The sequence below is a fragment of the Carcharodon carcharias genome, assembly GCF_017639515.1.
Source record: "Carcharodon carcharias isolate sCarCar2 chromosome 33 unlocalized genomic scaffold, sCarCar2.pri SUPER_33_unloc_1, whole genome shotgun sequence".
In the NCBI taxonomy this organism is placed as follows: domain Eukaryota; kingdom Metazoa; phylum Chordata; class Chondrichthyes; order Lamniformes; family Lamnidae; genus Carcharodon; species Carcharodon carcharias.
This window is the reverse complement of record NW_024470690.1, coordinates 749,443-761,916: the sequence shown is the minus strand read 5'-3', so window position 1 is coordinate 761,916 and position 12,474 is coordinate 749,443. Positions and strand designations below refer to the sequence as shown.

The 12,474-nt window shown below is 46.7% G+C and overlaps 1 protein-coding gene across 4 annotated transcripts in view; it reads left to right on the top strand.

Moving 5' to 3' along the window:
* neurl4 (neuralized E3 ubiquitin protein ligase 4) overlaps positions 1-12,474 on the top strand; it is a 250,673-nt gene that overhangs the window by 213,876 nt on the left and 24,323 nt on the right. For all 4 annotated transcript variants that reach the window (XM_041181342.1, XM_041181341.1, XM_041181340.1 and 1 more), the window contains exons 17-22: positions 214-429; positions 3,326-3,424; positions 6,780-6,923; positions 8,425-8,589; positions 9,845-10,003; positions 11,795-11,974. In XM_041181342.1, the coding sequence (XP_041037276.1) occupies positions 214-429; positions 3,326-3,424; positions 6,780-6,923; positions 8,425-8,589; positions 9,845-10,003; positions 11,795-11,974 (963 nt within the window). The remainder of the gene's footprint in view (positions 1-213; positions 430-3,325; positions 3,425-6,779; positions 6,924-8,424; positions 8,590-9,844; positions 10,004-11,794; positions 11,975-12,474) is intronic.

Here is a 12,474-nt window from a genome sequence, read left to right as displayed (position 1 = left end):
AGAGTAAAGCTCCCTCAACACTGTCCCCATCAAACACTCCCAGGACAGTTACAGCACGGGTTTGTTACAGAGTAAAGCTCCCTCTACACTGTCCCCGTCAAACACTCCTGTAAATAGAAGCTTTAGCTCTTGGTGTCGAATGAACTATCAAGCCCTCCCGACCTTGAGCTCGTTTCCCTCTCAAATCCCCTGTCTTATTCCTGCCACCCACAGGTTAAAATCGATGAAATCGATGAGCAATGGTCCGGGTCGCTCCACATTGGCCTGACCACTCTTCAGCCTATGGAGATCTCTTGCACCTCCTCGGGGCTTCCGTCTTCCTTGCTGGAGCTGAGGTCAAAGGTCAGCTGGCTGGTCAGTGGCTCTGAGGTCAGGCGGAACGGGACGCTGCAGAAACAGAACTACGGTTTCTCGATGGAACGGCTGACGGTAAGAGCAGGCGGGGAGAGGGCAGAGGCTGTCCACCACAATCCAGACTTCACCGCCATGCCAGTCATGTTGTTGGCATAGTGTGTGTGGGGTCTGAGCACAATGTGTGTCGTGACAAAAGGCTGAGACTGCCTGGGGGAAGTGATCGCATTCTGTTTGGCTTACCTTCAGGCCTTGAGGGCTGAGTTACATGTTTTTGGAGTATTTTTTGTGTCGGTGATAGCTCAGTAGGTACCACTCTCTTACCTCCAATTCGGGACGTTGTGCGCTCCTCCCTCCAGTTCTTCACATCTTGATTTTCAAGTACCTTTGGGAAGTTTTCTCAGTCTTCCACAGTGAATCACAATGCAGAAGAGGCCCTTCAGCCCATCGAGTCTGCACCGACACGTGAGAAACACCTGACCTACCTACCTAATCCCATTTACCGGCACTTGGCCCATAGCCTTGAATGTTATGATGTGTCAAGTGCTCATCCAGGTACATTTTAAAGGATGTGAGACAACCCACCTCCACCACCCTCCCAGACAGCGCATTCCAGACCGTCACCACCCTATGGGTAAAAAAGTTTTGCCTCACATCCCCCCTAAACCTCCTGCCCCTCACCTTGAACTTATGCCCCCTCGTGACTGACCCTTCAACTAAGGGGAACAGCTGCCCCCTATCCACCCTGTCCATGCCCCTCATAATCTTGTACACCTCGATCAGGTCACCCCTCAGTCTTCTCTGCTCCAACAAAAACAACCCAAGTCTATCCAACCTCTCTTCATAACTTAAATGTTTCATCCCAGGCAACATCCTGGTGAATCTCCTCTGCACCCCCTCCAGTGCAATCACATCCTTTCTATAATGTGGCGACCAGAACTGCACACAGTACTCCAGCTGTGGTCTCACCAAGGTTCTATACAACTCCAACATGACCTCCCTACTTTTGTAATCTATGCCTCGATTGATAAAGGCAAGTGTCCCATATGCCTTTTTCACCACCCCACTAACCTGCCCCTCCGCCTTCAGAAATCAATGGACACACACGCCAACGTACCTTTGTTCCTCAGAACTTCCTAGTGTCATGCCGTTCATTGAATACTTCCTTGTCAAATTACTCCTTTCAAAGTGTATCATATCACCTTACACTTTTCAGGATTAAATTCCATCTGCCACTTATCTGCCCATTTGACCATCCATGTGAAGACAGGCACACACAATACCTGTTCAATGCCTCCACCATTGCCTTATTTCCATTATCAATACTCCAGATTCACTCGGACCAACACTGGCTTTAGTCACTCTTTTCCTATTGAAATACTTGTCGAAACTCTTACTATCTGCTTTTATATTACGAGCTAGTTTTCTCTCATACTCTATTTTCTCTTTATTAGTTTTTTTAGTCATTCTTTGCTGGCTTTTAAAACCTGACCAATTTTCCAACCTACCACTAATCTTCGCAGATTTGTACAGTGTTTGTTTCAATTTGATGCTATCCTTAATTTCCTTATTCAGCCAAGGACAATGCATCCTTCTCAGAGTCTTTCTTTCTCACTGGGATGAATCTTTGCTGAGAAGCTTTTAAGGAGATCTTTAATAATTGTCACTCCATCTCTACTGTCCTACCTTATAACCTGGTTTCCCAGTTCACCTTAGCTCTGCCTTCATACCCTTATAATTACCTTGATTTGTTTTAAACACTAGTCTTAGATCCCCACTTCTCCCCTTCAAACTGAACATAATATTCTAAAATGTTATGATTGCTGTTGGGTAGAGGCTCCTTCACTCTGAGGTTATTGATGAATCTTGTCTGATTGCTCATTACCAGCTTGAGAATAGCCTGTTCCAGTTGGTTCTCGAATGGATGGCTCTAAGAAAGTGTCCCGGATTCACTCCAGGAACTCATGTTCCAGGCTACCTTGCCCATCTCATTTGCCCAATCTACATGTAGATTAAAGTGACCCATGATTATTGCTGTACTTCTTGTTACACCCTATATATACTCTGTCCTGTCATGTAACTACTCCAAGGGGGCCTATAAACAACTCTCACATGTGACTTTGTACCTTTCCTATTTGTTATCTCTACCCAGACTGATCCTACCTCTTGCTCTTTCGAGTTATGGTCATTCCTCACTCCCATGCTAATGGCATCCTTAATTAATGGGGCTACCCCATCACTTTTTCCAAGCTTCCTGTCTTTTTTAAAATGTTAAATATCCTTCAATGTTCAGGCCCAAGCCTTGGTCACTTGGTCCATTTTGTTACAAATGCTGCATGCATTCCGATCCAGAGCCTTTAACTCTGCCTTGTTACCATTTTTGCAATCTCTGGCCTTAAGTTTGTACTCTCTGTCCCTTCCTGCCACATTCTGGTTATCGCTTTCCAAGTCACCACTCCTCTACCACTTCGTTGCTTCCCTTTAATTTGCCACATCACCTCTCACGTGATCCTCCCTCCCCCACTCACCCTGACAATTTAGTTTAAAGCCCTCTCTACCACGCTACTTATATGAATCAGTAGAACGCTCATCCCAGCATGGTTCAGGTGAAGACCATCCCAACAGGACAGCTGCCACTTCTGCAGTACCAGCTCTCCCTGAATCGAAACCCATTTCTCCCAATCTTTCAGCCCCCGCCAATTTGCTTGTCGCTCAGGTAATAATCCCTTGCCTTTGAAGTTCTGCTTTTTAATTCTGCTCATAATCCCTAAGCAGAACCTCCTTCCTCACCTTACCTATGTCGTTGGTACCCACGTGGACCACAAGTGGAGAGGGGAAAGTTTGTAGCCAGGTTTGACCCCACACACCCTGTGCATGGCTAACCTGTGCCTCTGCAGAATACACAGTCGCCTTCTGACACCATGTGGCTTTGGCTGAGATTGCCACTCTTCTCACTTCATGCCTTTTCTCACAGGTTGGCAACCGAGTTGGCGTGAAACGTGCCAGTGATGACACCATGCATGTTTTAGTTGATGGAGAGGACATGGGTGTGGCTGGAGCAGGCATCGCCAAGGTAAGAGACCTCCAGTTAACATGGGTAACCCTGGAGCTCAGGATGGGCAAACATCTTTGCCCCTCCAGAAAGATTCAGCAGGCTATTTTCCAAACAGTGAAAAGTTCGGTACTGTGAAGAGGGTATCATTATCACTGCATAAAATAACTCTCAAGGCTTAGTTGTTGTCCCTTATCTCCAGGGTGATGGAATACACAGGGCTAGAAGTCGTGTTCCAGCTACAGAGCTCTGGTCAGTCCCCATCTGGAATAGCCGTGTTCAGTCCTGAGCACGATGCCTCAGGAAGGATATATGGACCTTGGAGAGGGTACAGCGCAGATTCACCAGAGTGAACCGGAGCTCAAAGAGTTAAATTATAAGGACAGGTTACACAGACTGGGCTTGTATTCCCTCGAGTTTAGAAGATTAAGGGGTGATCTACTCGGGGGGTTGAAGATGATTAAAGGATTTGTTCGGGTTGATAGAGAGAAACTATTTCCCCTGGTGGCTGGGGGAGGGAGTCCAGAACAAGGGGCAGAACCTTCAAATCTGAGCCAGGCCGTTCAGGGGTGATGTCAGGAAGCACTTCCTCACACAAAGAGCGGGGAAAATCCGGAACTCTCCCCCCGCCCTCGTAAAGCTGAGGTCTGGAGGATCGATGGAAAGTGTCAAAGCTGAGATTGAGAGGCTATGGGTATGGGGAGTAAGGGCTATGAAGCCAAGGTGCGTTGAGGAAACTAAAATGTGGACCAGCCCATGACCTAATGGATTGGTGGGACAGACTTGAGGGTTGAAATTGCCTCTTCCGTTTGCTCTGTACCTCGGCAGCTCTGGTTAAATGAAGGAGGTTTCCTGGCCTTGTGCTATGCCAGTGTGGAGCAGCAGTGACGTTTAGTTCATGGAGCACAGGCTGCTGATCAAGCGGTTGGTATCGTCATTGGTCATCTCGGTGGACTGGCAAGAGGAAAGGTGGCCAGTGTTGTTCAGGCCCAGCCCTTGCCTGCTTCTTGCACTGCCTGCTATCCCTGTGAAGTTGCCAAGCAAGCTGCACCTTGCACAAAGAATTGCCATGTCAAGGAAGCCTAACTCCCCCACCTCAGGTGTCACTGGAAGTAAATGCCAGTCTTTCCAGCAACACCCACACCCTGAGGGCAAGTTGACAAAAAGAACATGAGCTGGTAGTTTGCAGATAATCAGCCCATTCCCTTATATTGGCTAAACCAAGTTAACACCCACATTCTCCCCAACTCTCTGGGTAAAGATGTTTCTCCTGAATTCCTTATTGGATTTCTTAATGATGCTCTCGTATTGACAGCCTCCTGGTCTTAGTCTCCCCCCACAAGTGGAAACATCTCAACATCGAGCCCCATCGAAATCCCTTCATCAGGCCAAGCCTTTATCAGATTGGGCCTCTTAATCTTCTGCTTCTTAGGGTAAAGAACCCCAGCCTGTCCAGACATGAGGTGAGGTAAACCCCCAGTGTTTGGAGAGCTTCTGGGATCCAGGGGGCCTCAGCCAATCTTCCTCTCACACTACTCTCACCCCACATGATGCCACAAATCACTCTCATACTGTAACACAATATTGTTTTCTGAAGGAAATCAACATCATTTATATTTGAAGAATATCTGCTTCCATTATCTCTCTACAGTTCCATAGATTGACCATTCACTTAGTGAAGCAAATTGGTAGATTTTTGAATTAACCTCTCCTTATAAACTGAAATGCATAACAAGAAAGCAGACTAGGATATAGTCTTCCTGAAGAGGCTGTCTTGAGCTTTTTGTGTATTTATTCCTGGCCTGTAAGCATCACTGGCCAGTAAATCATTTATTGCCCATCCCTCGTTACCCTTGAGAAGCTGGTGGTGGTGGTGGTGAGCTGCCTTCTTGAACCGCTGCAGTCCATGTGGTGCTGTTAGGGAGGGAGTTTCAGGATTTTGACCCAGCGACAGTGAAGGAACGGTGATATATTTCCAAGTCAGGATGGTGAGTGGAGGGGAAATTGCAGGTGGTGACATTCCCATGTATCTGCTGCCCTTGTCCTTCAATGTCAGGGATGATCACTTAGAGCCACGTATACTACTCTTCAGACATTCGAGAGCTGCAAGACAAGGATAACCTTTACAGACACAGTTTTATTACTGTAGCACACACTTTTATGAAGTAATATATTTAACAAAAATGTAAGTGTAAATAGTATGAAAAGTATATGTAAGTGTTTATCTTTTCTCTTAACTTCAATAACCATTAAGTACATGTAGCACAGTTTCTAAATCCAAATTGTTATATTTTACCTGTTTTCAATTAATTTTCTTAAATTAACCTTATAAAACTCCACATGAGCCTTCCCCAACCTTTCTTTAATTCACTCCATCACCACCATGTGGCTCATTATAAAACGGAAAGGATCTCCGCAGAACTGTTTAATGTCAAATTGATTGGACTTGGGGAGCAATTTGTATCGCGTGCAACTGGGGTAAAAAATTCACAGGTTTACTGGATTTCAAGAATAACCTGTGCTACCTCAATCCCTCCTGGTCACCACTGTGGTGGGTGAGGGGTGACCTGAGCAGCTCAGAATAAAATGTGCTCATTCCTTGTCTATTTCTGGCTGCTTGAACATAGAATCTGTGTTCCCAGCAGGTGAAACTCTACCTCTCAAAGGTGCTATCTGAAAATCGTACCCTTTGTTGACATGTTTTTAATCATGCGCACACTGTAATTCGTTACACTGTTAGATTAACACAATTCATGCAAAACTTAACTGCTCGGCGTAATACCAGGAACTTCCGCTGAACAGGGTTAAAGAGCTGAATGGATTTGGTTGCTGTGAATAGTTTAGTTAGGTTTTTAATTATTGCCTCGGTCATTGCACTGGAGCCAATTTGCGAGCCTGAACAAACTGCACCCGGCTGGTGGAGGAATGAGCACACTCTATGTGGAAAATGCGGCTCACCAGCTGCGGTTTGACCACCCCTGTTCGGTAGTGCCAGAGATTGCAGGTTTGGAAGGTGCTGTCTAATGTTCATTTTCACAAATGATACCCTCCAACTTCAATTAAAGAATAGAAAAATTTCTTAACCCACAGAGTGGTGAGAATGTGGGCCTCGCTACCAGGAGGAGTGGTGGGTGGAAGTGGATGTATTTAAAGGAAAGCTAGTTAAGTAGGTGAGGGAGAAAGGATTAGAAGGATGTGTTGATGGAATTGCCAGGAGGAGGTTCGTGTGGGGTTTTATGCAGCAGTTGGGTCAAATGGCCTGTTTCTGTTTATTTATTACATTCTGCCCTGAACCTGGCAGGACCAGAGGTTTCAATGTTCTTTTTATTAAATTATTTCTTCGCTCTCTCTCTCTCTCCCCACCTCATCGTTCCAGAATGTTTTTGCAGTTGTAGACTTGTATGGTAAGGTTGTGTCAGTGTCCATCGTGAGCTCCAGCGCACTGGAGGAGACAGAGAGTACGAAGCCGCCCTCAATGTCATCGGACAGCTGCAGCGAGGAGGAGGAAGAGCTGAGTCCTGTAAGGAAAGGCCATGTTTTGTTTTACCTTCCTTTCCACGAGGGGCACTGACTCTCACTGGGACACAGTTTGTACAGGCCCCTGCCCACCCTCTGGGATCACTGCCACTGGGCTATTTATCCAGGGAGGGCATCACATACCAGACCGATCCTGTCCAGGCCCAGGCACTTGTTGCATACTTTTTTGACAGGAAATTCACTGGGTAACAATTGGACCAGGGAATCTGGCTCATTTTCTACCCTCTGGAGCCCAGGAGCACCGAGACCTGTTGGACCAACATCCAGACTCCTACCCCAGCTCTGATCAGCTCATTCAGCACAGAATGGGGCGCAAACTTGGTACTTTCCAGCCTGTATATTTCTGTTCAGACCCATTGGGTGACTGCCATGATTTATACATAGTTCTTCCATCGCTAATGTAACTTTATCCATTTCCCAGGGACCTTCGATTGACAGCAGAAAAACAGACAGACTATTTGGCCTTCATAGTCCACACAAGTCTCCTCATATCAACCTTTCAGCATACCTTTCTGTTCCCTTGTGTGCTCTCCTCATTTCCTATAGAAAAGCATCTAAGCTATAAACTTGTGCTTTTTTTTGTCATTCCCCCGCATTTGTCCAAAAGCACTATCCCAGCAAAGGGCCGACTAGGCTGCCTCTCATTCTCAAAACCCTGCCCAGTTAATCCTTCTCAATGAGTTCAAAGCCTCCTCTGCCTTGGGCAGTCTACATCCTCGCCCTAGGAAAGATGACGCACAATGCATTTCCACGGTGACCCCTTTCCACGGTGACCCCTTTCCACGGTGACCCCTTTCCACGGTGACCCCTTTCCACGGTGACCCCTTTCCACGGTGACCCCTTTCCACGGTGACCCCTTTCCACGGTGACCCCTTTCCACAGTGACCCCTTTCCACAGATAACCCTTACCAGTACATATTCACTAATAATCAGACACAGTACATATTTACACCCTATCAGTATATATTTTCTCCTTATAGGACACAAATCACAAGAGAGGGACCTTTACTCTGTATCTAACCCCATGCTGTACCTGTCCTGGGAGTGTTTGATGGGGACAGTGTAGAGGGACCTTTACTCTGTATCTAACCCCATGCTTTACCTGTCCTGGGAGTGTTTGATGTGGACAGTGTAGAGGGAGCTTTACTCTGTATCTAACCCCATGCTTTACCTGTCCTGGGAGTGTTTGATGTGGACAGTGTAGAGGGAGATTTACTCTGTATCCAACCCCGTACTGTACATGTCCTGGGAGTGTTGGGGGCCTGCAATAGAATATGTTACAACACTAGCCTCCTCTCCACCTCCCTAACTGAACGTGGCATGTACCAATTCAAATGGAGAGTAGTTGACAGTATGACTGCAGCTGAACTGGTTTTCAGGTGGTGGGGAAGAGGGTGTCAGGGGTGTGGGTGCATTTCAGCCTCATCTGTTTCACCCTGAACAGCTCCGCACTCTTTATTAATCGAATGCTGCTTCGCTTTCAGTGTGAAAATGAAACGTCCGTCTTCATGGCCACGGTAGAGTTCATGGAGAATCATGGCAGGAACATCTTGCTGTCCAACAATGGCCACACTGCCACCCGGGTGGCCAGCTACAACCAAGGTGTGGTGGCATCTGCTCAGCCATTGCCCCGGCAGCTGCTCTTTCAGGTAAGGGGGTGGGGGAGCTTCGGGTGAATGCTAATCTTACTGCGTGAGCCGTGCGTGGTAAGGACTCACTCTCTACTCATGTACGGCCTCTTCAGGAAATAAATACAGGCAAAGGGAGGCCATTCAGCCCATCCTGGCCTGCCATACTCTAGATAACAATTGGGCCCCTCCTCCCAAACATTCCACCCAGCCAAAGCTGAAGTGTTTAACATTTATTTATTCTGCTCTGTGGCATTGCCCAGTTCCTCCAAGGTTCTCTCTGAAATTAATCGTTTTTAGGCTTTTGCTCCCTATGTTTTATGCCTTGCTTTATTTTCCACTATTCCGTTGCCAGGACCCAGTCTGGCTGTTTCCTTTCTACAGAAGGTCAAGGGTTTCACTCCCTCCCCAGAGATGCTGATGCTCCCAGTGCAGTATGGAGCAAGCGCCTCTCCCTATCCCATTGATGCTATTCTTTTATCTATCATCACTTCCTTTCTCCAGCCTATCCCAAGCCCATTCATAACCCAGCCTGCTTCTCCTTCAGTGCTGAGAGAGTGCTGCACTGTCAGCAGTGCCTTCCTCCAGGTGAAACATTGAACTGAAGTCCTGAACATGCTGTTGAGGAAGGACAGGGGACTTCTCCACGGTGTGCTGACCAAGCCACCTGGTGATTATCTCGCTGTTGCCTGAGGGAGCTTACTGTGTGCAAATTGGTTTCCACGTTTCCAACATTATAACAGTGACTGCACTTCAGAAACCATTCATGGGCTGGAAAATGCTTTGGGATGTCCAAGGATCTGAGATTTCCTCCCCACCCCCCCTGCACTTCTGACCTTTGGGGCCCATGGACACTAAGGCCCTTGGAGCCACCCAACTGTTTATGTGGTTGAGATCAGCTAACAGTACATTAGGCCTGGGACTTTCCAATCAGTGGGATTTATTTTCACCCCAGAGAGGCACTGATATGAACACAGTAACAGCAGGAGGATGTCATTCAAACCCACCAGCCTGTTTGTCATTCAGTTCGATCAGGGCTGATCTGTACCTCAATCCTTGCCTTAACTCCACCCAACAAAGATCTCTAAATCCCAGCAGCATTCACAGCCTTTTGGGAAAGAGAGTTCTGGATTTTCACTACTCTCTGTTCAGAAATGGCCTAGCTGTAATTTTAAGATCATTATCCCTTGTTCTGAATTTCCCTCACCAGAAGATCCTGATCAGGAGTGTCGAAAACCACAGGTTAGTTGATTTTTTTAAACGTGTTTCTCCTCAGATTCAGATTGATCGTTTAAACTCTCAGTGGACCTCTTCACTGTCGCTGGGTGTGATTGGAAACTCTCCTGAACGGTTTAATTTTCCAGGCACAGCCTCATCAATCAAACGCTCTGCCTGGCTGATCCAGCGGGATTCTGTGTTTCACAATTCATTAAAGGTGAGAATTGCAAACTTTCTTATTCTTATGGGGTCCTCCCTGGATGGGCTCATCCCAAAGGCCTGATTTTTCTAACATGGGTCCCTTAGGCTCCTTAGACATCACCTTCCAAATGCACAGCCACTACCATCTAGAAGGACAAGGGCAGCAGACATCACCACCTGGAAGTTCCCCTCCCAGTCACTCACCATCCTGACTTGGAAATATATCACCGTTTCTTCACTGTCGCTGGGTCAAAATCCTGGAACTCCCTCCCTAACAGCACTGTGGGTGTACCTACACCAGATGGACTGCAGCGGCTCAAGAAGGCAGCTCACCCCCACCTTCTCAAGGGGCAATTAGGGATGGGCAATAAATGCTGGCCCAGCCAGCAAAGTCCACATCACGTTTACATTGAGGACTGCTGAACAGGAGTGTTAGATCATCCCTACCCTTTTAATGGCAGGATTAGAGACAGTAATATCGGTGATAATGATCCTTCTGAAATATTCATCGTATGACAATGTACAGAGCAGCAGACAGAGCCCTAAGTCTAAGGACTCGTGCATAAAGAACACTCTGGGAATCGTGAGTGACATCACACTCTTTGAAGAATGTTTAAGTTTCCAACAGAGATCTGCTTTATAATCGCTCTTTTCTACATTCTGTAATATTCACTTAGTCATAATGTTATCTCAATGCTCCTGCCAGCCCAAGCCCCCTTGCCTGCTGCTCCCTCACCTGGTGTCCCCCAGACCCTTCCCCCTTGCCTTTGCCTCTCCCCCCCCATATCCCCTTGCCCGGTCTCCACCCCCGCGTAGTCATTGGCACCCTCAAGACGCTACCCTCCCATCCAGTCCTGCGATCTTGACCCACCCCCTCCACCTCCCCAAGCAGTCCCACACCTTCAACCCGAACCCTGTCTCAGCATTATCCCAGGAATTTTTGCTCCTTATCTGTGCACTTCCTGAAGTGAGCCTTTACTCAGTAGTGTCAGTCGGTTTAAAAGACAGAATGTGCAAGCACATCGTTTACACTGACTCTCATTTACTTGTGAGCTTCAACCATAATTCAAGAGCCAAATATTAACCACATATTTTAAACAACAGAAATAACCATGTGTTTCCTTACAATGAGTAGGAAACTACCAGCTCTTAGCTCTTACCCTAACTCAAAGCCACTCAGGCCTGGTTAGACTTCACACAGATGGTGCATCTAGCCTAGGAGATTCGGCAAAGATAAATTGAATTGTGAGCTGTACTGGCCAGTTTGTTGTCCTTCAAAGCACAGGTATACAAACCACTAAAAGTTACAGACACATGAATCACTGAAAAATGGTGTTGCAGGTTAATAACTCTGTTTAAAACAATAGCAAACAAAGCACTAGAACTTATTTCTAGAGGATAGAATTGAAATAACAGGGAAGTTACGTGGAGTCATCCAAGACAATTCCCCTCTGTGCAGTTGGTTGTTGTGATCTGGAATGTGTTGCCTGGAAGTGGGATCAATAGGAACTTTCAAAGTCAGAAATGGAGAAATACTCAAAGGAAGAATATTGGAAGGAAAGAGTAGGAGACTGGGTAGTTCTTCCAGAGGCATGAAGGGCTGAATGGCCTCATTCTATGCTGCGACATTCTGTCTTAGCAGGTCACCAATTGGAGTTGAGCCAGGCATCTTGATCTGTGCAGGATGGTAACAAGGATAGTGATGCCTAGGAAGTGACTGCTCAGTGTTAACCAATATAACCCATTAAATAAAGAGTATCCCAGAGTTGTGCCAGCATGTTTATTTCTCTCCCGATTTTTTTCTCAGATTTGTGACAATTATGGTCCCAACCTGGACACGTGCCCAGAGGGAACGATCCTTGGACTCTTGGTGGACAACAGCCAGGGTCTGCACCTGTTTGTTAACGGAATGGACCAAGGTGTGGCTGCCCAAGACATTCCCAATCCATGTTACGTGGTGATTGACCTGTACGGTCAGTGTGAACAGGTGAGTGACCTTCTGGGGTGGTGGGGATGGGGATGGGGGTGAGGCGTGGAATCTTATTAAATGGACTGAACTGAATCTCAGTGGACTGACCCCACCTGAATCACTCCCATGACGTAAAATATCTCTGGACCAATAACTCCTCTTTTATACAATCTCAGTGACTAAACACTGACCCATTCACTTCCACTGCAAACAGTCCTGGTGTCCCATACCCATTTCTGTTCACTCCAATTTGCATAAAATCTCATTGGGCCAAACCCTTTTTCCATTGGCTCCCATAGTATACAATTCCAACGAACCAGACTCCTCCTGGTTTCCCCTGCTGTAGACCAAACCCCTTCCTTCACCTCTATGTGAAAGAATCCCACTGGGCCAAACTCCCTTCCCACTTTGTTACAGATAATAGGATGATTCCATTGCTTTCCAGAGGTGTGTAAAATAGCATAAGAAATAGGAGTAATAGAGCATTCAGCCCATCAAACCTGCTCCGCCATTCAATA